This window comes from Vanellus vanellus (assembly GCF_965231255.1).
Source record: "Vanellus vanellus genome assembly, chromosome: 3".
Taxonomy (NCBI): domain Eukaryota; kingdom Metazoa; phylum Chordata; class Aves; order Charadriiformes; family Charadriidae; genus Vanellus; species Vanellus vanellus.
The window spans coordinates 15,469,612-15,493,769 of record NC_138907.1 but is presented as its reverse complement, the minus strand read 5'-3'; the positions used below and the strand labels follow the sequence as shown (position 1 = coordinate 15,493,769).

At 49.2% G+C, this 24,158-nt stretch overlaps 1 protein-coding gene and 1 long non-coding RNA gene across 2 annotated transcripts in view; one reads left to right on the top strand and one right to left on the bottom strand.

The window, feature by feature from the left end:
• Positions 1–3,948: 3,948 nt before the first annotated feature.
• On the bottom strand, positions 3,949–16,169 carry DSTN (destrin, actin depolymerizing factor). The gene is made up of 4 exons (XM_082480630.1): positions 16,017–16,169; positions 6,988–7,295; positions 6,673–6,749; positions 3,949–5,383 (listed from the first exon to the last, which is right to left on the bottom strand). The coding sequence occupies exons 1-4, from the start codon at positions 16,017–16,019 to the stop codon at positions 5,274–5,276; spliced, it is 498 nt and encodes a 165-aa protein (XP_082336756.1). The 5' UTR covers positions 16,020–16,169; the 3' UTR covers positions 3,949–5,273.
• Positions 16,170–16,428: 259 nt separating this feature from the next.
• LOC309669659 overlaps positions 16,429–24,158 on the top strand; it is a 30,676-nt gene continuing 22,946 nt past the window's right edge. Inside the window, exon 1 of the long non-coding RNA XR_014268932.1 lies at positions 16,429–16,462. This is a non-coding gene — a long non-coding RNA (uncharacterized lncRNA). The remainder of the gene's footprint in view (positions 16,463–24,158) is intronic.

The following is a 24,158-nucleotide window of genomic DNA, read 5'->3' as shown; positions in this document are numbered from 1 at the left end:
TTCCCCCCTTTTTCTTTTTTTCCTCCCCCCCCCCCCCCCTTTTTTTTTTCTTTTCTTTCCTTTTTTTTTTTTTTAAGCTGGTTTCTTAGGAAATGGCAGAGGCCACGTGACGGCTCGGTGCCTGTCTCCCCACAATAAAGCTGCTGAGCCCGGCGCTGACATCAGCGGGATTTGAGAGAAAAGGGGTGGGGGAAGAGGCCCCCGAAGCGCTCAGTCCCTCCCGGGCGGGTGAAGAACCAAGGCTGGGAAAGGGGGATGAGGGACAGACCTGCCTCCATTTTGTTCCCCAGGGGGAAGGCAGTGCATGCTCAACCTCTATATTTGACACCAGAGACTCCACGCAGGCAGGACTGGGAAAACATGTGTCCTGTTCCCCTGTCCCGCCCCAACATTGTGGCTTTTTTGGGCCTGCTCTGCAGAAGAGGAGGTGGGCAAGTCACACATCGGGGGGGAGGAGTGTTGGTGTGTGAGACCCATCTTTGATCAGGCAAGAAAAAGGGGGTCCTGCTGAATTCTGGCTGAGGAAGGGATGAGCTGAGACACCCCCTCCCTGCCACCCCACCCCAAAACTGTCCCCCATCCTTGTCTGAAGGCACCCTCTTATCCTGCATGTGCTGGGGCTCTGCTGATCCAGGCTGAGCAAGGGTTGCTGAGCCCGTCAACGCTCATTGCAGAAATGGGCTGAGCGCCTTCGAGGGGGCTGCGCTGAGCTGCAGGGAGGAGGGCCACCACCCTCCATATTTGGTGAGTGGCTCAGTGACACCCCCTCCATCGCTTGCTGCTTGCTCCTGCCTGCCAGTCCTTGGCAGCAAGATGGGAGGTGGATGGAGCTCACAGGCCTGGCCCGAGGGAACCTGGCGGTTGCATCTCCTGGCAGGGTGGTGGCCCCAACCCCTTGCATGGCAGCTGAGACCCCACACACTCATTACAAGCCCTCCTGTGAGTGGCCTGGGCGCTGGCAGATCTGTCTCCCCATGCTGGAGGGACAACCTCAGTAAGCAGACCTTTGTCCCACAGCTGTCATGAGCCTTCGGTTTCTCTTTCTGGAATTTGTGAAGCCCGGGGAGGACCTCACGAACCAAGGACCACTGGTGAACTCAATGCTGTTAGCATCACCGCTCTCCATGAAGCAGCGTGCCTGGCCTGGAGCCTTTTGGCTTTTAAGATCCCCCAAAGTGAGGGAATGCCTGGATTTTACCAGGATTAAAGGAAAAACCACACCCAAACCACAGTCTGGAGCGAGCAGTTGAGCTTATCAGGGTGGCCATCACCTCCAGAGAGCTGTCGGTAGGAAGGGCCCCAGAGCAGCGGGCGCAGCAAAGTGATGCAATCTTTTGGGTTTTCAGTTTTTCACTTTTGCAACAAGGATTTCCTTTATTGTGAGCACTTCCGCAAAACAGAGCAAGATGCCCAGGCACTAACACAAGAGCAGTAACAAAGCCCCCAAAATAGCCAACGCGAGGAGGGCAGCCGGCATCCCAAGTGTGCTATGGGGTAGGTGGGCTCTGGTAGGGCTCCAAAAGCCACGTGAGCAGATTGGGTGTCCCCAGAGTGAGGGACATGGTGCCCTTCCAGGACACATTGCCGAGCTGGCTGTTTTAGAAAGAGAGGGGCTGGTCTTGTTAAGAAAAGCTGAAAAATACACAGAAAAAAACACATCTCTCTGGAGAAAGATGTTTAGCTTAATTTCCAATACCTGGAGTGGTACCGCTGGGATTTTTTTCTTCCCTCAGCACCTCAGTGGAAGGGGAAGGACATCCCGAGGGGCCAGGAGCAACCCAAGCCTTGCTCACCAGTGCACAGGGCTGAGCACAAGCCAGCCCCTGCTCCCCCAGGAGCTGGTGGGATTTCACAACGCATTCGCCCAACAGCATGGGCTTTGCCGAGGGTTATCTCCTTTCCTTCAGGCAAGCCACACTGTCGGCTTGTTACCTGTCAGCCTGTGACTCAGGGCAGGTATGACCGGCAGCCCGGTACTTCACTGAAAAATCAAACGATCACCCAGCTGGGGTGGTTTTGTATGGAAACGCTGGATCCTTCTGCTGATTTCGGCCATGGCTGGACTTATCTTTCAGCCTGGGTACGTGGGCTTATCAAGCCACAGATTGGACACTCAAGTTGATCTTTGTCGGAGCTGCTCACACTCAGGCCTAAATTACCAATATCCATCTCCCATCCCCACCTTCTCCCCAGTGTAATGGACAAAAATGGCTTTTGGGAAACCCTTGCTTGCACATGGACTTAAAAAGGTTTCCAGCAGCTCTGCTCCTGCTGCAGCTGAGCTGCAGCGCCTGGGCTGTGGTCCTGCTAAGCTTGCCTGGCTGAGCTGTGTCCATCACCTGAATCCCTTCACCTTTTTCTTCTTTGTGTAGTCCCATTAGAACGAAATTTCTTGCCCCAGCAACTGGCCAAGCTATAGGAAGCATTCCTCATGTTGTCTCCCTGCTTGCCTTACCTTTTCAGAAGGTCTGGGTGATCTGGGAGAAACCTTAACTGAACACATTTGCAACAGTCACAAGAGAAAACATCTTCCTATGCTTTTCATCCCCTCCAACTGCAGAAGGATAAACAACCTTGGCAGGTGATGAAGTTTGGCCCATTAACTCCACAATGTGGACAAGCCCAAAGCATTATAGCTCTGAAGGTCAAGTTATTGCTAGCGCTGGAATGCGGGAATACTCTTACAAAGAGGCCTCAGGGCTTGCTGCAAGTGTCCTAAAAGCGGCCAAAGCCTTAGATCAGCTGAAGCTGTGGGACCACACCTAACCAAGGCCCAAAGTGCCACCTCTGACCTCTAATCCTCAAAGTTCTGGGACTAAGGCACTTTGTACCCAAGTCCCAGATCTGAAGGCTTTCACGCTGTGGGACGTGCCCTCCTTCCTTCCAGATCTGACATCCTCTCCCTTTTGCAAAGTCTCCTGCTCCATTTTCTAACCAAAGAAGGAAATCCCAGGCAGAAGTCCACCACGGCGTCACCTGGGCTGGATATCTCTTCAAAGATGCCCACAGTCTGGAGGCACTAGTTATCAGCTGGATCTTGTGCTGGGAGTTCCCTTTGTTTGTCAGGCAGCACCACTCCCGCTGTGTCACTCCGGTTTCCTTATCTCAAGGTGGACTTTGGACAGAGACCAGTACTGCAGACATCTAGGCAAGGAGGAGCTGTTTATGAGGATCATTACCCACTTGGGCAAGCTCAGAGTTGACCGAAACACCAACTAAAAGCACCAGCAGAAACCAGGCCAGTTTGCTTTTCTTAAAATCAGAAAGCTTCACTCTGGTGGGTCTCTCTGCATCAGAAAACCTTGTGCTCCCAACCCTGTGACCTGCGTGGGTGCCAAGTTACAGCAAGTCGTCAATGCCTGCCTTTAATTAAAGGTTTTAACCATGCAGCGTGGCCAGAGAGGGCACATGCTGAGTTAGGTAATGGACCATTATTTCCCTGGCCCCACAGATAAACCAGCGCAGGGCACAGTACAGCTTTCTGTCCCTGCACATCTGGCAAGAGCTCACCGAGGAAGGGGCAGCCTGCAATTGCCTGGGTTTCACGGGACTGGCCAGAGAAAGCACCCTCAGTTTTTACAGGGAAAAGCAGCACCAAATAACTGACACATTCTGGGTTTCTCCTGCTCAGACTGCAAATACGAGATGTTTCCCAGGAAGCTCCCCAACCCATGGAAATCCGGGTCCAAAGCTTAAAAGCAAGAGACCACGTGCTCTTAGGGAGCTAGAGCCTGCAGCGGGCTGGCGTCACACTTTGCAGACAGATGAACCTGCTTTACCCTCCCCCCTCCCACTCCCCCCCCAAACTCCCTCCTTCCAGTCTGTTTCCCCCCATCCTTTCTCCCCCATGAGCAGCACAGGGCAGTAGCTGAGGAAGGCGTACCAGCTCCCTGCTGGCCCTGCTACAGGAGGGCTAATCCAGAGGCTGGAGAGGAATCAGTCACTGACCCAGGGGAGGGAAACCCCATTTATTTAGGCTATTCAAATTTGGCACGCACAGAACATATCACAGTAACGCACTGGAGGCTAAGGGTTTTGGTTTTTTTTGTTTTGTTTTTTTCTTTTTCTCTACAGACATACAGGAAAACTCTATGCAACTCCCATGTACACATTACACAAAGGAAACAGCTTTAATTAACCACTGGTGAAACATGGAAGCTTTTAAGATCTCTGTAGCTGGCACAGGAATGTTCTCTACCCCCCCCATACAAAAGGCATTTCAGGTCAAACTTTCTAGTAGGTGATATTTCCATGCATTTCTACAGAATTAAAGAAGCTAACAGACAAAAAGCCCAGATCAAGCCATATTAGTCAGGCCAATTGGTTCTACTAAGTTAAATCAATAGTAATTATGGACAAATGGACCAAGTGACCAAAGACTGGGGCTGAGAATACCACTTTTTAAGATGTGGTTCCTTCTCATTGTACTACCCATAACTGGAGAGCTCCGATATACGAATCCGCATTTGTAAAAGCCTCAGAAGCATCTGATCCGCTAGTAAATGTGTATTACAGAAACTAAGGTAGTTCTAAATTAAACTATGTCAACAGAAAAGCAATTTTTATAGAATCACTCAGTCTGGAAAAGACCTCAAGACACTTCATAACAAGAAAATTGAACCTACAGAACAAGTGAACCTTTAAATATTATTACTGCACCGTGAGTTTACAATAGAGTGGATTAGGACTATTTCTCCAGAAAAGTGTGTATATTTTATCTCTAACTTCAGAATTAGCCTTTATTAGTACTGCTCTGCAACTGCAAGCACTAAGAATTTAACCCAGTTTTGGTGCCAACAGGTTGCTTTAGGCCTAACTTGAACTACAGGTTTCAAGTTTTGTATTAAACAGTTACAGGGGAAAAGGTTTTGAGTTTGGCAATTTGGCCAGTAGCCTCAAAAAGACTGACTGAATTTTGCTTGTTAAAATTTAGAAAAGTAAGAACAGGAACCAGATTGCTCTCACCTCCCCCCCACCCCTTGCATCCCACAATACACTGCTGCATTGGACCAAAATTTTTGGAGACCTTTAGTGTTAATCCATCAGGGACAGTATTGGGCTGGACAACCAATGCAAATATTAATACACCAAGATAAATCCTTAATTTGATTTATTCAGGGTCATTTGTACATACGAGCTACATCTCCAAAATCTACTTTATTCTACAAGACAGCTTCCCTACAGTTAGTGAAACCCTTGCCTAGAATGGTTGCTTTACATAACTGATATATTAAAACATGGAATGCTTGTAGAGTTGTGGCACGGTATGACATCTACACGGGACTTCCTTCAAAAGCTACGACTAGGGAGCCTCCTAGCTTCTCAGCAATGCAAGCTCGGTTGAGGTCCTCTGGCCCATTTGCTTGGCATTCATGCTTTATGCCTAAAAAAAGAGGCAAAACACTCAATAATGCAGTATTTCAACATGCTAGTAATCAATCAAACATACTTGGTAGTAATATTAGACGAGGCAATCCGATCACTCAAGCAGGTGAGTCCTGCCTTTAGCTTAGGAATTTTGATGGTTTCACCCTGATATGTCACAGGTGACATCTGGCAACACACCAAATGTCAACATAGAAATATCAGGGAGAAAGTTTTCACTAGATCAGTGCTCAGACTGTTAGCCTTTTCATTGCAGGCTATCTCACGAGTGAATCTCTCATTTCTAGTGGTATCCTGGATGTGGCAGGTGAGGGAGCTACACGCAAGCACACTAAGATGGCTGACTCAGCTCCCACTGGCTCTGGAGGGGTGGGTGAAAGAATCAGAGTGAGAACCCGAGACGCAGAGACCAGAAAGACTTTGCTGGTCTAAAGAATCAACAGTGGTTTCTTTTTTTAGAGGGTGGGGAGCACAACCCAAGCCTGTCTTATGTGGAGACAAGCAGAATTTCTTCAGAATTGCTTTTCTTCAACTTCCACATGAGCAGCGCACAGTCTCCCTGGGTAGTTCCAACCCACTGGCAAGTTGCCCTGCGAAGGCTGGCACTGCTGCACAACAAACCTGTCAGTCTTGCATGCTGCAAGACTTTGGCCCAGTGCAGCATGAGGAACTGAAGAGCGGAGCAGTGCTATCTGGCTCCGAGCCATTGTAATGACCGACTTAGCATGAAATTTCTGAATGCTGCAGCAAGGTGTTTATTCCTCAGTTAATGGTCCCTGACAGGCTGAACAGAACTTTGCTTCTTCACTTGGAGATGCAATGCCTTTTGAAATGAGTAATCACAATCCCATCTCTAAATCAAGTTAATTGTTAATTACTAATATTACAGCACAGTAAGGTTATGAGATTGTCTGTTTCAACAGACACAGGGCTGAAAGTCCTCCACCACAGAGGCAGCTCTGCACAAAATGCAGCTCTGTTATGAATCTAATGGTTTCTAGCCTGGATGGTGCAGATGTGCTGCTCCATACAGTGCAGCTGTGGCATCACACATTGCAAAGCCTGCTCTTGTCCTGAGCACAGTTCTAGCGCCTCTAAAATTCAGAGTCAGACAGTGTAAGTTTTAGCCAGAGCTCATTCTAGCTCCATAACAGGGCATTTCACCCATGAAGTTCTCATCTCCCAAGAAAAAAAAACAAACCCAAACCAATTAACCAATGGTTAAGCCTTGCTGTGTGAGCATTCTAGGGGCATGGCACATCTAGGAGCATCAGCTGCATTACCTACCTTGAAACTTCTTTTTGATTGCATCCTTGGAGCTTGCGTAGATCATCTTACTTTTGAGAGGTGCTTGTTCTGGTGCCCTAGTGGGATACACCAAAAAGTGCAATTAGTGACATTTATTATCCAGCATAGACAGAAGCAGTATCCTACTGATTACGAACAAGTGAAACGTCTCATGGCTCAGAATACAGGCACCAGGCTGGCTGGCTCACTTTAAGCCTGCCATCTTCCCAGCCTGGGCAATACAAATGCTCAGAGACCTCACCCACAGTGCTTGGACTGCATGTTAGTAATGAGCGAGTTGGGAAGATGGCTTACCACAAGAAAAACATCAGCTCTTCTTTTTTGGATTCCTTGGTCTCGAAGCTTGCGTCATACAAGGCATAACGGCAATCCTTCTCAGGAAGCATCTGCACAAAGTGCTTGAAAGGGTCGGTAACTGTCACACCGACATCTCCCACCAGAATCTCTTTGCCTTCTTCCACAATAATGCACTTTTTGTCTGGACTGAGGCAGAAGATGACAGCCTTCTTCCTCTTCTTAATTTCCTCAGGCGTAGAGCACTTCCGCACTTTCATGTCATAGAAGATACGGCATACCTCATCGGCAACTTGTACTCCAGATGCCTGCAAAAGACAAGAGAAAAGACCTTTAGGGCTACCACCACAAGTTTTCACAACTATATTACTGCACTGCCTTAAATTCAAGGCTAGAAGACAACTGATACTGCCAATAGTCACCAGTGGCCTGAGTGTCTCATCAGAAAAGGCTGCAGGCCCTCTTTTTCCAGGCTAAGTAAAGAATCTGGAGTCTCGATGCTGCCCACAGCCAACTGCCAAACCAAAACTATTCCAAAGAAGGCACAATCCTACTTATATTAGAACATTGTTTTGGGGTAATTTTACACGCACATCCATCCCTTGTCCTCTGAGATTCAGTTGCGGCAGATCCTTTGGCATTACAGCAGCTCAATTTTGTTACCCATTTCAGGCTGGCTAGACAATCAAGTCTGCAAGGATCTTCTGTTCAAAGCTTCCTAGCCATTTCTAGCATGTTTGCTAGCAGGTTCAAGAACAGAGGTAAAACATTGCCAAATTTCATGCCTGTCACATGGATCTGATTTAGAGGTCAAGAAACATGTAGTGGGGTACAGGGTCTGTAGTGGTACAGATTTTAGCTGAACAAGCCAATTTTCAGAAAATCCTCTGAATTCACTGTTTTAAAGGAGAACGTGCAAGTCTAACAGTTAAAGTGTCCACTTCCCAGCACTTCCTCCACGAGTTTTTAAAGCAAGCTGCCTGCCTTTTCAACTTTACCCCCCCTTAAAGTCTGATGGGAAATTCTAGTTACTTAGTGGTATCCCCCCCAAGCCAGCTGTAATAGCAGGCACAGACGTAGCATTACCAATCTAATGTTAAAGGCAGCTGCACAGAATAAAGAGGACAAGACCTAGCAAGAATGACAAGAGGCTGAACTGCATTTTCAGTCTGCTACTTTTTTGGGAATGAGACCAAATAAGAAAGAGGTGGCAGAGTAGAAGCATTTGTATCCGAGTTTTATTCTCAGAGTGCAGCAAAGCTGAAGAGCTTAAAAGCAGCTGTGCAATAGTGAATACTGCAAATATAGGAAGCCATACTGGCCAGAGGACACTGCTGGAAGGACATCATGGCCAGAGCAGTAAAGACCAAATTGAAGCCTGTCCAACACTCATCTATCTGTTCAAAATGCTGCATGCAGTGTAAACAGTGAGATTCCTTTCTAATACTGCTGCTTCTCCCGCCGGTTTTTGGTCTTCCAAATTCAAATGACGTTATCCTCAGATATGGTAATTCATATCTCAAAAGGAAAATCGCCCTCCTCCCTCTGTGTAAACTGCCACACTTCACAAGCACAGTCAGCAGTACTAAACAGTCAGGTAAGGTATCATGTGAAATGTACCAACTGAAAAAGACTAAAGGTTGAAAAAGACTAAAGCTCGTTCTTCATTTGTTTTTCCTTAAGCTCAGACCCAAAACATGTGCTTCATGGATTCACTTTGTGGGAGTACCTGGTCAGAGTGGAAGTGTTCTAAAGAAAGAGCAGAGAGTTCAGCTGTAAAACCAGGGAGAGCAGTCATGAAGGGGAACTGCTTAGCGATAGCTTTCAAACTGGCTGTCCTTGAGAGATGGTTATTGATTGGACAACTACTTAATGTGTATTTTTTTTTTTCTTTTTTTTAAAAGCCTTGACAAACACGCCACATCAGGACCTCAGATGAGCTTGGATTCTCCTTTTTCTACCAACATCTCGCCTTCTGTAACTTCTAGTGGCTGGCATAGCTTTGCTAACCCAGTGAAGAGAGGTGGCACAGCTGGCAGAATCTATTACCATGGAGTTTGGCATCTAGATCTCCCAAGTGCTGGAAATGCAAAACCAGGGAGATCGCATACAGCAGTGAATCTGAGACAGAAGCTCTTCTCTAGCATGGAGAACAGTGCTCAAATACAAGGGGACCTCCCTCAAGATTTACAATGCGTGGCTTGTCTATTAGGGATTCTGGATACAGTACCCCTTGCATGTACTTTGGGATGGGAGAACAGTCACTGTACCTCAGCTGCCTGGCAGGCAGCCACCCTTCTGCATATCTCCAATAAAGCAAGGAAAGTAAGCGGAGAAAGCCTATTCCAGGATAGATTTGAGCAAAAGTGCAAACATGAACTTAAAGTGACTCATTCGTATGTCACCTCCTCCATACCGAGAGACTGCACTTTGTCAGTGTGATTGAGAACTAATGAGGAATAAAGGTCTTTCTCCTCCCGTCCCTGCGGCTGGCGTAGGCAAGAGCTCTCTGGGAAGACTCTAAATAATACAAGACTGCCCTAAAACTGTGCAGCAGTCACTAGTACTATTGCATCATTCACCAAGGACAAATCCACAGTGAACTCAAGACAACCCAGCTGACAACGGGTGTTAAGACTCACGTTTTAGAATCTTGAGGTTTTTTGTGACTAAGTAGAAAATGCTTAGAATGCCTGAACTAGCATGCAAATGAGTCTAATAATCACATAAAAGTGGTTCATGACATGTAGCTCTACCTTTGTCAATTCTTGACCTTTGCTCTAAGACCACAACAACTAATTCCCTTGGACTAATTCCTGTTGCAAAGAAGTTAACTCAGAAAGAAGAGGTAACGCTCAACAGAGAGCCAGAAGCACCAGAAGCAAGCAGCAGGAATGGAACTGCAGGTTGATGTAAACTGTGCAGTTAAGAGCATATGCTTGTGGTACTGCACAGCCAGAAACATGTCTTCAAGTCAGGAGACAAGTTGTTTCCTTATAAAGAAACTGAGCACTGCTGGCAAGTCAGTTCAGATTCCAAAAATGTTGAGAGTATTTAGTCTGGAAACTCAAAATTCACTGTTAAGCTGCAGCTGATAACTAGGACTGACCAGAAGCTGAAGGGACAATAGTAAGAACTGGATTTTCTAGCTTTCCAAAGCAAAAGGCTGTTAGTAACCAGTGCTACTCCTTTTCACAGCTGATGTACAACTCCTGGATTCATCACATAGGCTGACATTAGCAGCCATTACACTGCTAGGGACAACGCAGATGTGTTCCACCTGAGAAAACCCTATAGCCGTGTCACAGTATGGGTTGAAATGAACCCATAAGCTCCCAGTGCAACTAATTGCTTCCAAAAAGAGGATCTACTATTATAACTGTAGGATTCCCTCTTCAACCCTGGGCTTGTACCAGCCATGACTGGCTTTGTAAATATACTTAAAAAGGAAAAAATACCCAAACCCTAGGCAGCTTTTGTTGTAAGGTGGTTGCAACCATTCTGCGTAGGACAGCAAGGGGATAACTGTTAAGAGCACTGGAACAAGGAGAAATGCCACACTCGTAAATACATGCCCTCATTCCACATTTTAACCATGTCTCTGCTGATTTGTCCAGAAGAATAGCTGCAGAGAAGCCTCCACCCCACCAGTAATAACAGAATAAATGTTTATTTGTTAGTCTGGGTTTTGTCTCTTTGGCCCAATATCACTCTGCTCAGGATTCAATAAAGCACATTCATTATTATTTTGTGCTTTCTGGCTTGAATGCTGCAGGGCTACAACAGCTAGCCTGGTTCTGTTCCTTTTTCAGTATGAAAATGAAAGCAGTTATCCAACTCTGGGCCGGTACATGGGTGACTAGCTGTTCACCAAACAGTGCACGTTGCAGGTACTTGTGCGATACACAACCATCAGCTGGTGACATTTTGTTGTAGAGGACCGATCAACCCTGTAACAAGGGCAATACCAACTTAAAACCATTCTCGGGACACAACCGCAGAGAAAAGACTACATTCAAGTGGCCAGCCTGTTTCTATACGTGTCAAGGACCTTAACTGCAGGGCCTGTTAACCTCACTGAAACAAGGCAGCAGCAAGGAGGCAAGCCACCTAATTATCAGATGGGAAAACGATGCTAGTGCAGTGTTTTCAGGGAGACATTCAGGCAAGAATGGACAAAGTTCCTCTGAGGGAATCAGCCAAAAATGAGCTCTCCCCCAGTACCTCCATGCAACTACTGCAAAGGCGGGGTGTCTTGCGGGCAGCGCTGCCTCACACATTATTCTGGAGCACTTATACCAGTGTCCCCTTTGTATTTTCATATAGACTGCTGTAGGCACATGAGGTAATGGTTGCATTAAATGCCTTGTCAGCATGCATTGCAGTAACACAGCGGCTCTTATTCCCTACACAAAGCCATCGTTCCTGCCTTAAGTGCAAAGCACTGCAGAACTCTTGTGAGAGCAGAATGCCGTCCCTACACAGGGCAGCCCAAAGAGAGAGCCTTCTGTCTAGCAGGCTTCCAACTGCAAGAGCCGTCCCCAGCTGCCTCCACTAACAGCTTCCAATATTTTGCCTTCATCACCAAGTACCCTACAACTGAAATTTAATCTAAGTGGGGCAAGACTGAAGAATAACCCAAAGCTTTCTCAAGAAAATCCCCATATAGAGAAAATCATTTCAGGAGTGAGACACATGTCAGACACCTGATAAACTGGATCTGTAGCAAGCCTGCACTTAAACGCAACTTTGATACAAAGAAATTTGCCTTCTCTGGTTAAGGAAGCACAGTGAACTCCAGTATTTTAATTTAAAATTTAAAATATTTTACCTTAGGAAAGTCTTTGTTCTCTCCTCAACTGTAAGACAGCCAAGAACACTTTAAACTAATGACTTAGTTTGCCTCAAGACAAGTTTGAAGGACTAAAATCAGTTTTAAGTATTGATAGTTACAGCATGGGTTCTCCTTCCTGTGATCAGAAACTAAAAGCCCTCCATAGTGGTGCCTGTGCATGTGTTATCTACAGAGACATCTCAAGAACCAGTTCTTGACTTGTTTTGTTTGGGAACCATTGTCTACACCAGCATGGACTATCCACAGCTACTCAAGTGGAAACTTTTGCTTCTTGGAAAAGCATCATCAATTTTTCCAGAATCTGACACCAAGAACTTATTAAAGTGTGCCTTGTTTAATTGCAAAGGCAGATTCAAGAAGACTGTGCTCCCATGTTTGCTAGTCACATTACTGCCATATATTTGGCTCTCAGTTTCTTCAGCAAATACCTTGTTTCCCCTATGCTTGGCATACCAACCTCCTATCTACCTTCAAAATCCCCTGCCACTGCCAGAACTGCCTGCGTAACCATGTGGCATTTCCATCTGACTCAGTAATGTGTCATAGTACATCTCTGTGACAAACATTTTTTCAATTAAACCTATTGCCACCCGGCTGTTCTGGGCCAGCAGCCTTCACAAAGCTGTCCCTTACGTTGCCATGCAATACCCTGGGACATCATCAGCACTAAGACCTTGAAGGGAAAACTAAGCCAAGTCAGTTGTGAGAGCACCTAGGAGAAAGGGAGGGTCACAAAGCCTGGCTGCAGCTAACAGACTGGGAGACGATTTTGCCAAATCAGGACTCTAAAAAGGTGTCAGCTATGGCTGACAAGCCGACTGAAAATGTGGGTGGTTAAAAATACAACGATCTAAAATGCTGCTTTGCTTTTAATCTGTTATTTGAGCACTCAAGAAAACACATCTGATATTATCACCCCCACTTTACCGAGTAGGAAAGGAGGCAATACATGCAGTGACCAGTCTAACTTTACCCCAAAGACCAGGACCAGTTGTGGGCACATCAGTGACTTCCCAAGTCCCAGTAGGCCCATGTCCACCGGTACCTACAGCCAGACACCTCCATTTACACCAGGCAGCCTATGCATCTGAAAGTCCAAAGCTTCAATTCAGATCTGAAGCATGATAGGAAACAACTAACCGCCTTTTTACTGCTGTTGTGTAAGAGGCCATTATTTGCACACCATAAACCAGCAAAAAGTACAGAGTTATTTGCATATGACTTGTAGGCAGATCTTGCCAACTAGACTTGAGTTTTTTCATTTGGTCTCCTTTTTGGGGGTGATGGAATCAAAACTCCCCCCTCCAATAAGAAAGGTTATCGACTAGATGGGAGAGATGAGTAAGAAGGCAATTACTAAAAAAAAAAAAAAAAAGCAGAATAAAGTCTCCCCTGAATTCCTGGAGGTCATTTCCTCAGCTTTCAGCCAGAGGAAATCATCACCTTCTCTGAGCTACCATGAAGTCCACTCCTGATGTAATTATCAAGGTAAGTAGAACAAGCAATACCCACAAAAGGCAATCCCAGCAACACTGCTGAAAAACAGGAACTGTGGTAGCCAGTAGCAGGGCAGAATTTTTGAGTAGTACCCATTCCTGTGTCGAAATGCATGTTTTTAAGGTAATGCGAGCGTAAGCTGGCATGCAACAGGACTCTTGCAGGAAAGCAAAACTTCTTAGAAACACGTTCAGCACAGAAATTAGCTATTATGAGCCCAAGTGTCTGTAAGAATCTTCTTGTGGCCCTCCAGGCACATACGGCAACCTAAAACTTAAACCTCACCCTTAAGAACAGGCTTTGAAGGCCTGCTCTGGGCATCCCAGATACTCGTTACCAAGGTATCCTTCCTGGAGATCACTGTGAATACTGAACAGTCAGGCGAGTGAAAGGCTCTGAACAGCTTTACATGCAAGTTCTGGCTGTCTGCAGGCTCTCCCGCATGAGATCGCTTAGGTCAGCCCTTGCTCCCAGCAGGAGCCTCTTGATAGCGATATTCTGACAAGGCAAGTAGGAACACGCTAGACACCCACACTACCAATTGTCATGAGGCTGTCATCTTGTATATGAGGCATATGTACCTTGTAATTACACAGATTTGGGAATAGCATTGACTAACAACCAAGAAAAATAATTTGCACGGTCCTCCAAAGACCATGGACTCATTTAATCCAGTAGCAAAGAAACTGAACCTTGTGGCAAGACACCAAAGCAGAAAATCCACTGCTCTTTTGATACCAAATGATGCCCTCCCGCTGGCATCACTGTACTTTGCCAGAAGGCCTACACTCTTTGCCCAAAAGCAAGTTCATTTGCAGCAACTGGAAAGCATCTTAAAAAAGCCAACCCAGACCCTGTTCCAAAAAAGAGATCATTATGAGAAATACTAGTTTTGACTGACCGGGGAATTCTCTGGTTCTGAAGCAAGATGAAGCCTGACACACAAGAGTAGTCATCTAAACTAGGTTTGTGTACTGCAGAGGTGGCAGCTAGCTTGTTCAGACAAGCCTATTTTAAACAAGAGCTGCAAGTCTCGTCAGACTTTTAGCAGCTTCATCTGCAACTCCATTAGCTCTCCTCCACACTGCAGACCTCCCATGTATGCTTTAACTTGCGTGTTATAGGAAGCAGGGAGATTAGTAGCACATCCTGTCTGCCGGGTCTATATAGAAGAAGAGTTTATTTACTGGATATACCACATGTTCAAGAAACTAATGGTAAATATCATGGGAAGGCCTCAATATGTAAGACTAAAGGCAAATAAGCTAGGCAAGTGGTCAAAACACACTAATGTCTGTTGCTGGGCAAGTGTTTTTGCATGACTCAAGCAAAAACAGGACAGCAGTTTAAACCGTATAAGCAAATACTTCAAGTGAATTTTTCAGTCTCAGCAGCCTGAGTTAAAGCAGGATGCAAACTTTTACTGTAGACAAACCAACAGAAAAGGAACCACCATGAAGCATAACCGCTGTTTGGTCTATTCCGCCCCATCTATGAAAGGGGTCCCCTGGCATTTTTTTGAAAGCCAGAGAAAACCAGCAAGCCAGTGTGTATGTGTAATGCATTTCTGTGTTTCCTCTGTTTCCAGCATTATGCCTCAGACAGCACTGTATCTTCCCCGAGCAGAGAAGCAAGGCGGAAAAATCTGCCGAGCTCTTGCAGCGAGTACCTTAAAATTTAAGCCGCTTCGAGCGGCCGTTGCAAAAAAATGCGTTCGTTCCGACCAGCGTTTTCCTTCCGCCGGTTCTGCTTCCCCCCTTTTGTCTGCTACCAGGACTGCTGACTCCAGCCGGGCCTGATTAAGGGCGGCCCCGGCTCCGAGAGGCTGCGCGCCGGGGACGGCGGAGCTGGGCCCAGGCTGCCGGGAAGGACGGCTGCTCGCCTCAGCCGGCCCACTCCGCCGAGGAGCCGCCGCCGTTTTCTAGGCCAGGCCCGAAACCCCTCGCCTTTGGGGAAGATGGCTCCCGCCCGCGGCCGCCCGTCGGGGCGGATGCGGCTGAGGCCGCGCTTCCTCCCCAGCGGGGCAGCCCCCGGCCCCCCTCCGGGGAAGGGGGGGGTGCGGCGGGGGGGGGGGGGCTCACACCACCCCCCCGTGGTCTTTCTCCCCGCGCAGCCCCACGCGTGGGGGGGGAACCCGCCGCCCCCCCCCCCCCCGGCCGCGCCCTGCGGCACGGGGAGGGGCCGTCCCCCCCTCCCGGCTCTTCCCGCCTCGCTCGCTCTCCTCACCGTCCCTCCCCCTCTCCGGGCGAAATGGACGCGCCCGCCCCTAGTGCCTGTGTGCGGCGCGGGACGTAACATCGACTCACGGGGGGGGGGGGGGAAGGGGAGAGGACAGATCCATCGCGTTGGGGGGGGGGGGGGGGGGGAGTAACCTTCCGCTGCCTCATGGCGGGATTGGGGGGGAGGGAGGGGGAGGGGGGAGGGAAGGAAAGAGAGAAGAACGGATCCGCCGCCTCAAGTTCAAAGGCGAACGGAAAGGACCGGGGAGAGGGAAAGAGAAGGAAAGCGGGGCGCGATACCGCCGGGAAGAGCGGCGGCGGCGGCCAGGATGCGGCGGGCGGTACCAACCGCCCCCCTCCCCCCTTTTTCCCCGGGGATGAAGGCGGAGGGGAGGGGGAGGGGGGAGAAGCGTAACGGCCCGCGCCCCCCGCTCCCCCGGCGGCGCCCGGCTCCCTACCATGGCGTCGGCGGGGCGCGGCGGGCGGCGGAGCGCGGTGCGGCAGCGGCTGCTCCCCTCGGATGCTGGGCGCGGCGCGGGCTCCGGCAGCAGGAAGGGAAGCGGCGAGGGCGCGAGCCGGGCGGAAACGCTGCCGACGTCACGGCCGCCGTGCCCGGAGGAGGAAGCGGTTGCTATGGTGGGAGCCCTGCGTGGCAACGCCCCGGACCCCCGCTCCGCCCCGCCTCCACGCGCACGCGCGTGCGTACCCACCCGCACGCGGGGGGGGAGGGGAACCCACTCACCCACACACGCCCCCGCCCCCCCCCCCCCCCAGCTCCCGCCCGGGCGAGGGGGTGGGCTGCCCAGTCACAGGGGGAGCCGCCGGGTGATTGACGGCGGCCACGCGCCGGGCGGCCAATGGCGGTGGCCCCTCTGCGAGGCGGGGCGGGATTACCTGCCCCAAGGTGTGTGGCGGGGTGCTGAGGGTAGAGGTGGGGGGGGGCTGAGGGAACCGTGAGGGAAGGGGCAGGCGGGGGGGGCGGTTGGCCGGGGTATGGGGGCTCAAAGAGGATTTGGGCTGCTGGTGAGGGGGGCTGACGGAGGCAGTCGTGAGGAGGTTGGGGGGCGGCTGTGGGGCGGCCACGGCCCTGGGGCACGCAGGAGGGTAGGCCGCGGCGGGAGGGGGGGAGGGAGGCGGCCTGAAAGAGAGCGGATGGGGGCGGGGGGGGGTCAGGAGAGCTGGCGAGGAGGAAGTGTGGGGCTTTTCTTTCTTTCTCTCTCTCTCTCTCTTTTTTTTTTTTTTTTTTTTTGAGGGTTTTTTTAATACCTACTTTGGTGCGATCTCAGTCAGGCACTCCTGATTGGCTCAGGCCGGCCGCGCTGGCTGGGTGCTGCAGGAAACCCTGTGCATCGCTTCCCGCCGCCGGCGGCGGCGGCACCGACAGCGGCAGCAGCAGCCGCCGCGTCCCCGCCTGAATCAGAGCCGCATCTCTTTCAGGTGGCTGAAACAATGAACGGTTTGTCCTTCGGGACAAAGCTGACCACTGAGAAAACGCTGCTGCTGAGACCGGGGGGGGGGAAGGGGGAGCTGGTGCTCGGAGAAGCTGCTGTTCCGTGTTTATTGCAGTACTGCTTGCTCTGAAATGCTACGAAAATACCGTTTCCTTAACGTTTCTGGGCCGTGAAGCTCGGGCTTTTTGTAATCAGATTACGGAAGCACCTGCTAATGTTAAAAAGCGTATAGACAGTTAGGTTTCACTACTGGATCTTGACTGCAATGATGTTCTTGATGAGCAAAAAGCCCCCGGCATCAAGCTTATTATTTGAGTCTCCGTGCCTGCTTGTAAGCAGAAAACAAAATCAAGACTAGATTGCATGTTTTCAGGGTTGGGGTATGAGGCAGCAATACTTCATACCAGGTTACAGCTAGCATGAAGCTTCAAAGGTGTGAGCCATACTTTGCAGTTTTCATCCATATTTCTGTTCTAATTAAGGGTGTTACATTTTGGGGTTTTCCCCCCTCCATGTGGCGTACCCCAGTAGATGTCCTTTTTAGATGCTGTTACACCTGTTCACATTAGATAGAAGTGGCTGAAAGACCCCATATTGAAGATGCATGTATTGCAAAGGCAGTCCTACTGCGTTAGGCTCTTGTGTTGGGTGCCTTACACTGGCCAGCAGTCCCTTTTCCAAGGGCATTTGCATGCTGCTTGTGATGAAACTAGCAAAAGACCTACCAGTACGACTTAGACTTAAATTGAGGTGGGTGGGTAGTTCTCCCCTGGGCTCTTTTCTGATGCTTAAAAGGATCAGAAGATCAAGGAATGCTTAAATTTGGGCCAAAGTCTTAACTGACTTTGGAAGTAATAACAAGAATTGAGTAGGGACGTGTTTGGGTTTTGTTTTTGTTTTTTTTTTTTTTAAACATACAGTTCTAAAACAAGTCAAATAAAATGCCTGTGTAATAGTACAGCTTCGGTTCTACCAATGCGTTTCTCTGAACAGCTTGTTCTGGTCCTGCCTTTCTGCCGTGGCTGTTAGCCTGGTGGCAGCGCATGCTGCCTGGCTGGGACAGAAAATCAAGGTGGGCGCTGTTTGGCGATGGGGGCTTCCTGCACAGTGCTGTAGCAGACCTTCATCTCCGGTGGCACGTAACGGAGACCTGGGGCAGCTGTGCTTTTTAGTCTTAATTGATGTGGGTAATGTGTCTTACTGTTCCAAGCTTGCTCTTCATAGATCGGTTTCATTATGAAAGAGGGGTACAGAAGTAAGACATCCTGGGGAGGAGGGGAAGGGATGATGTAAGGCCATGAGAACAGGGCTGGGGCTGTTTCATGTTGTATACTTATAAGGGAAAATAAGTTGGAAGCAGCCTGTTGGCTCAGTCTGTTTCAAAAGGTCTTGTTGTGTTTTTGGAAACACTGCAGTGGGTTGAGAAGGTATCTAACTAGTTAAAGGAACCTCAGCAAGGACAGAAACTCCTTCACCAAGCAGAGTAAGGGAAATCTCTCTCACTTGTTGCTGTCTCATGGAAATGATGTGCTTGCTCTGGGAAGGGCACTGACTGAGAACCATAATGGCTTTTTGAAAGGTTTCGTTCCCCAAAAGACAAAACAGCATAGCTCAGTGAGGCATCAACACGGTGGCTGTGGTGCTTTGAGGAGGCTAGAGGCAGGAGCTGTGCACCAAGATGCACTGAAAAGTGTGTGGCTTATGGTGATACCAGCCTGCCTTAGCGTTGGGCTGCATGGACTCTGTGTGCTGGACCAGCACGGGCACTGGGAGCTCCAGCTCTGCACCGGGATTGGCAGTATGAATGTCCTGGTTTGGGAACCCCTGCTGTATCTAAATCCCATGATGCTGCTTGTGTAGGGGAAAGGGAGTCAAGTCCATTTGTCCAGTCCTGTGCTGCTCGCCAACTTGACAGCCCACTCCTCACGTGCCTGTGACCTTAAGCATCACCCCAACCGCTTGCAGCGCTGCGGTTGCAGCAGGGTCCTCTCGTGCTGCAGCTACATAGCTGTTGTCTCAGTGCCTGAACCGAGGTGAAGCTCTCTGGTTTGGGGAGGGTGGGAGGGAGTTTCGGCACTTCTTTTTTACGAGCTCCCTTTCCATCAGTCCTGCCCTTTTGACGGCACAGGGACGCGGGACAGAGGCGAGGACATCGTGCCTTGTGGCTTATTGCCACGCTGACGCTCTCGTGGCTTACTGCTCCGCTAATGAACGCTGCGTTAAGGCCAGCTGCCATGGTGGTGTACCAGCCAGCAAGGTTAAAGGATTCTCAGAGGGAGACTTACCCCTTCGCCCCCAGGGTTTCAGTGCAATGCAAGGTTGTTAGGAAGAAAGATACGCAGGCTGTGGATTGCTACAGCATTGTGGAGATGGAGTTTTTTTTTACTAGCTTTGCTGCTTTTCAACACCCAATAAGCTTTGTCTTTTTTTCCTAGCATTAATGCTATAAATAAGCTAGGCTGAAAGCTCAGGCTGGATGTTTGGACGAGTCATCCTGAACGGTGGGTGAATCCCCCTCCCTCTCTTAAGGCAAATGACATTTGAAGTTAACCTGAAACTTCCCCGCCCAAAAATCCATCTGCCAGCCATGGGGGAGCCCAATAAATTTCAGCAATCCTCTAGCTGATTTGTGACCACCTTGGCTCCAGTCTGAAACACCAGCATGAATTGCAGCCAACACAGTGCCTGCCCCAGTGAAGGACCGCTTCCAAACCCAGCGTGGTCAATATAAACAGTCGCCCATGGACTCCCGTTTGTGAGTGAGACCGTGCATCGACAGAAATCAAAGATCGATACAGCCACTTCACTGACTCTCTAGCATTTGAGACGGTGACTACTTGCTTACTTTGCCTCAGCTATTTGAACTCCCCCTCCCGTCCTCCAAGCTACTGACTCATTTCCTCCTCTAAAACCTTCCTTTTTTAGCCTTTCGCTCTGAAGTATTTGGTGGCTGTTTCGAGCTGCCTGCTCCATGCCTTAGTTAGGCAAACTCCTACATGACAGCCCTGCAAGCCTTGCTTTTGTACCATGGAAATTAGTGTTTTTTACCCAATACTTTCAGTTCTGAGGGGCAGTTTTAGCTACTGACTGTGCTCTTAGGCAAATTGTTTCTTTGTTTTTGGAAATCAGGGAGGCAGACAATCGGCACAGCAGCTGGTGAGCTGAGACTGCCGCTGCTTATGCTAATTGCTGTTGTCTCCCTGTTAGCCTCCACTTCCCCCATCTGTCTGCATCCACCTGCCGTCTTTTCATACCCTTTTGCACCCCCCTGCCTGCTTGATCTCCCAATTCAAGCAGGGACTGCAGATCCAGGGACTGGATGGACAACCTCCTTGCAACTGCAGAGCACCCGGATGGCAGGATCGGGCCCTGACTTTACGCGCTGTCTCATGCAGCAAAGAAACAGGCGGTGTCCCCTTGTAAGAGGCTTGACGTGGTTGGTGGTGGCCCTGAGCTTTGGTCGAGGCTGACGGATGCTACTGTAACAACACTAGCTGAGTGTGCCTGAAACGTAGTCCATTTTTCTCAGGGCTTATGGAATATTGGCTCTATGCTCTTGGCGTCGCAAGGCTCAGCAAAGATAATTTTAGACAGGAACAGAAAGTCTCTGTAAACCGTACAGTCACAGCTATTTCACTGGCAGAAGCCAAGCCATGAGAGAAACCCATTGCTGCGCATTGCTGAAACATTCGGCTCAGTAGATGCACTGGAGTAAAAACTTAAAGGGAAATTTTGGAGGAGGAGGAGAACCTAAAGGTGATTTCTTGAAACTGCTGTGATGCTCCATTCCTCTTCTGAGGGGAAGGTGTAGCACAGCAGGTGGCGTGCAGGAACCAAGAGCCCGCAGTGGGGTCCAGACCCCTGCCCTGGCTGGTGGGGTGAGGCTTGACAAGCTGGTTTTCCATTTGTGAGGTGTTAACGTTGATACCGCCTTCTCTATAATGCAATTCGAGATTTAGTGGCGATTGGAGTTGGATGTTTCTTATAAATACATGCTATTTTTACAGTAATGAAAAAGCTGTCCTAAATTGGTAAGGAAGAATGCCAGCACTCGTATTATTTTTAATTTGCTCTCAACTTCCACGATTGCTGCAGGTTGCAGTCCTTTCAATTTCTGTACGCTAAAAACTCTGCAGGCTATGAACAACCGGACCAAAATCTGACCCTGCTTGCTGCTGTAAAACCTGGATAAGTTTATCAGCCTCATCAGAACCATTCTGGATTGAGCACTAGCGATGGGGAAGGCAGCCCATTACCCCTGGGGCATTTCCACCACTAGAAGGACAAAGGAGGAAATAACACAAAAAGGCAGCTCAGGAATGGAACAGCCCCGTGTTAATTTAAATATGCAAGAATGTCATCAAGCTACTCTCCTACCTGGCGTGTTTAAGTGTTTAATTTTTTTTACTTTTTTTTCCCTTTGCTTTTGTTCCCGCAGAAGTGCTTGTCCCAGGTACTTTGTATGATGAGAATGAAATGCATCCTGCCCCAGAATCAGCTTAAGGACTAGCCACTGCTCAACTCTCGCTTAAATCCTCAGAATAGGCAACGGGCAAAACTTACAATGAGGTGTTGATTTCCCTGTGTACACGTGAATTGGATCTGAAATCCCCCTCAGTCTGACAAGGGAGGCTCATGTTGAGCACGCTGAGGCCTTGAACTCCTCTGAACTGGCGGGTGAAGCTTTAAGCAGCATCTCTGGCTGTATGACCCGAATGCTTTGCAGCGTTTAGTGTGGTTACACTCCTGAGCTTTTGCTGTATGACAGGCCTGTGTGTGCAACCCTTTTTATAGAGGGGGAGGGCAGAGCTGAGAGAGGCTGTGTGACTCTCCTAGCCTCGGGCAGGAAATCTGTGGTGAGTCTGATGAAGTCTTCACTGCCTTTTCATGGTAACACCCAAGCCTTGAGGCCATCTCTTCTCTGCGCATGTAAGATGGTAACACTGCTACATCGAATGTGGCATGGCTGCATGAATTTCTTAGAGAATGAGTGCTTGTGCTTATGTGGGCTTTGTTCCAGGTGTGGAGGTGGTTGCTACTGAGATCTATCTGCAATGCCATTAATAATTTTTCTTCTTTCCTGACTAAATTAACCCCCACTCCTCTCACGCTGCGACCCAGACAGAAGATTGTTGTAGTAGCGGGTTGGTTTTTTGTGATAGGGTTTGAGCTTAGCTGCATCCAAATAACAAAGAATCCTCTTGGTGGTGTGTTCCTTCTGCAGGAGGGCTCTTTCTCCTAGCTTGGGAGCTGCCGGCCTGTTGGTGTGTGGTGGGGCTGTGGCCACTTGTTGAACCTGTCTAGGTTTAGCTCTCAAGAACCGGAGGAGCTTGGCTCTTGTTACTGGGGTGGTTAAAATTGGGAATTCATTATACGGAGGACTTTTGAGGGTAAGATTAGATGGTGTGTGAATTAGCCCTACCACATGTATCACCAATCGTGCAAGGTGCTGCACAGGCATAGACTGGAAAATCCCCACCCTAATCTGCTTACTGTCTAACTGTGAGATAAGAAACTCATGGGGTAATGAAAAAGGAAGGAATGAGACCATATTAGTCAGCATGACGGGTATTCATCAACAGCAGCCTGATAGTTGGGAAGGATTTGCTAGAGGGTAGCGAAAGCCCCTTCAAAACTGCCCAAAAATAATGAAGTAGCACTGAATGTGATTTCTGGGAATGCGGTGGTGTATGAGGGGGATGATCTGAGAATTTAGGGTGGTTACTGGAGGCCTGAGTTGCAGAGGCAGGTATGGAGAGGTAAGCACTTGTTTCCAAAGCACAGCCCTGGCCGCTGTGACGCTGGTGAGAAGCCACAGCACTGCCAGTGGAGCACAACTCGGGCAGGCAGCAGGACAAATCTCCTTCCCACAGCCTGGGACTGGATGGGTGGAAGAGCTGTGAGCCGCGTTATGGGGGGGCTACTAGGGAGAGCAAGCACACCAGGTTGTGCTCACTTATTTTTTTGCCTCTCAATATATTAGGTAGTCTAAAAGAGGGTGTGGCTTTCCTGGTGAACCTGCCTCACATGTAGATAGTCAAGACTCCTACTGCTTCTGCCCCTTGGACTGTGCAAGGTGAGGTGGAGTAGGATATTGCAGAGACAAACTGGAAAAGAGGAGGATCTCGCTGTGTTTCCTGCAAGTGAGCAAATAGACAGGACACAGCCATGGATGGGAACCTCTGACAGTATGCTTGACTTCTATCTGCATTGTGGGTGCGATCACAGCAGGATGCGGTCTTTATGCCTAGATCAAGAATGGGGTCAAGGGTGGCTTGATAGCTATAGCTCTGCTAGCCATCTGGGCTGATAACAGGGCCACGGTGAGCTATATATATTCCTGTTGCGGTTGGTCTTGTCCAAGGAAGTGGCTGTAGGGAAGTCTCCACTGACAAACAGGGTAGTGTGAGCGGAGCAGCCCTTTCCCACCACTCTTTTGAGCTGTTCTATGGCTGGATCTGTGACGGTCGCCCGGCCTTGGTGTGTTGGTTCTCCTGGAGAGCTGGCTGCAGAAAGGCTAGCTGGTTTGGTGGGATGAACCAGCTTGGTGCGCCTGTGTGTTTCCAGTCTCCAGCAGCCAATGGTGTCTTTCTGAGCCACTGCATTGCCTGAGTAGCAGAGCTCAGATCTCTTGATGGGTAGTCGCACAACAAGCCGTTTGTGGGTGCTGGCACTGAGCATGACTGCAGCTGCATTTCTGAAGGAGGCCAGGAAGCATGGGTTGCCAGTCAGTAGTGTATGGGCTGAATCTGGCCTGACAGAGCAACTTCTTTGTGCAGGCCACCCTGCAATCCTTTCCCAGGGCTCTGACACTTCTGCTGGTTCAAAAAGACTTGAATGTCACCAGAACACAACTGGACAGTGCTTCCCCTGTCAGATCCCTCATCACAGAAGTCTTTCTCCCAACATACAATGCTTTGCTCTCGCAGTGCTCAAAAAGATACTTCTGAGCTTTGCTCTGGCTCCAGGGGTCTCGCTCTGGGCAGGTTGATTTACCCTCCTCTCCTGGTTCTCAAGTCTCTCAGTCCTGGATTTAAAGTCAGTCTCACCCCGGTTCAGGGTGCAGGTGGCCCTGCAGCCAGCCATGAGATGTCCTCCTGAGGAAGCAGGGCCCTGGAGCCAAACAAGGCTGGTGTTTTCCTCTCCCTG

Coding starts and splice junctions, on each gene's coding strand:
- DSTN (XM_082480630.1), bottom strand. Junction 6,750..6,987: donor GAGCTGATGTTTTTCTTGTG/GTAAGCCATCTT, acceptor GTATCCCACTAG/GGCACCAGAACAAGCACCTC. Junction 5,384..6,672: donor AATCAAAAAGAAGTTTCAAG/GTAGGTAATGCA, acceptor CTCTTTTTTTAG/GCATAAAGCATGAATGCCAA.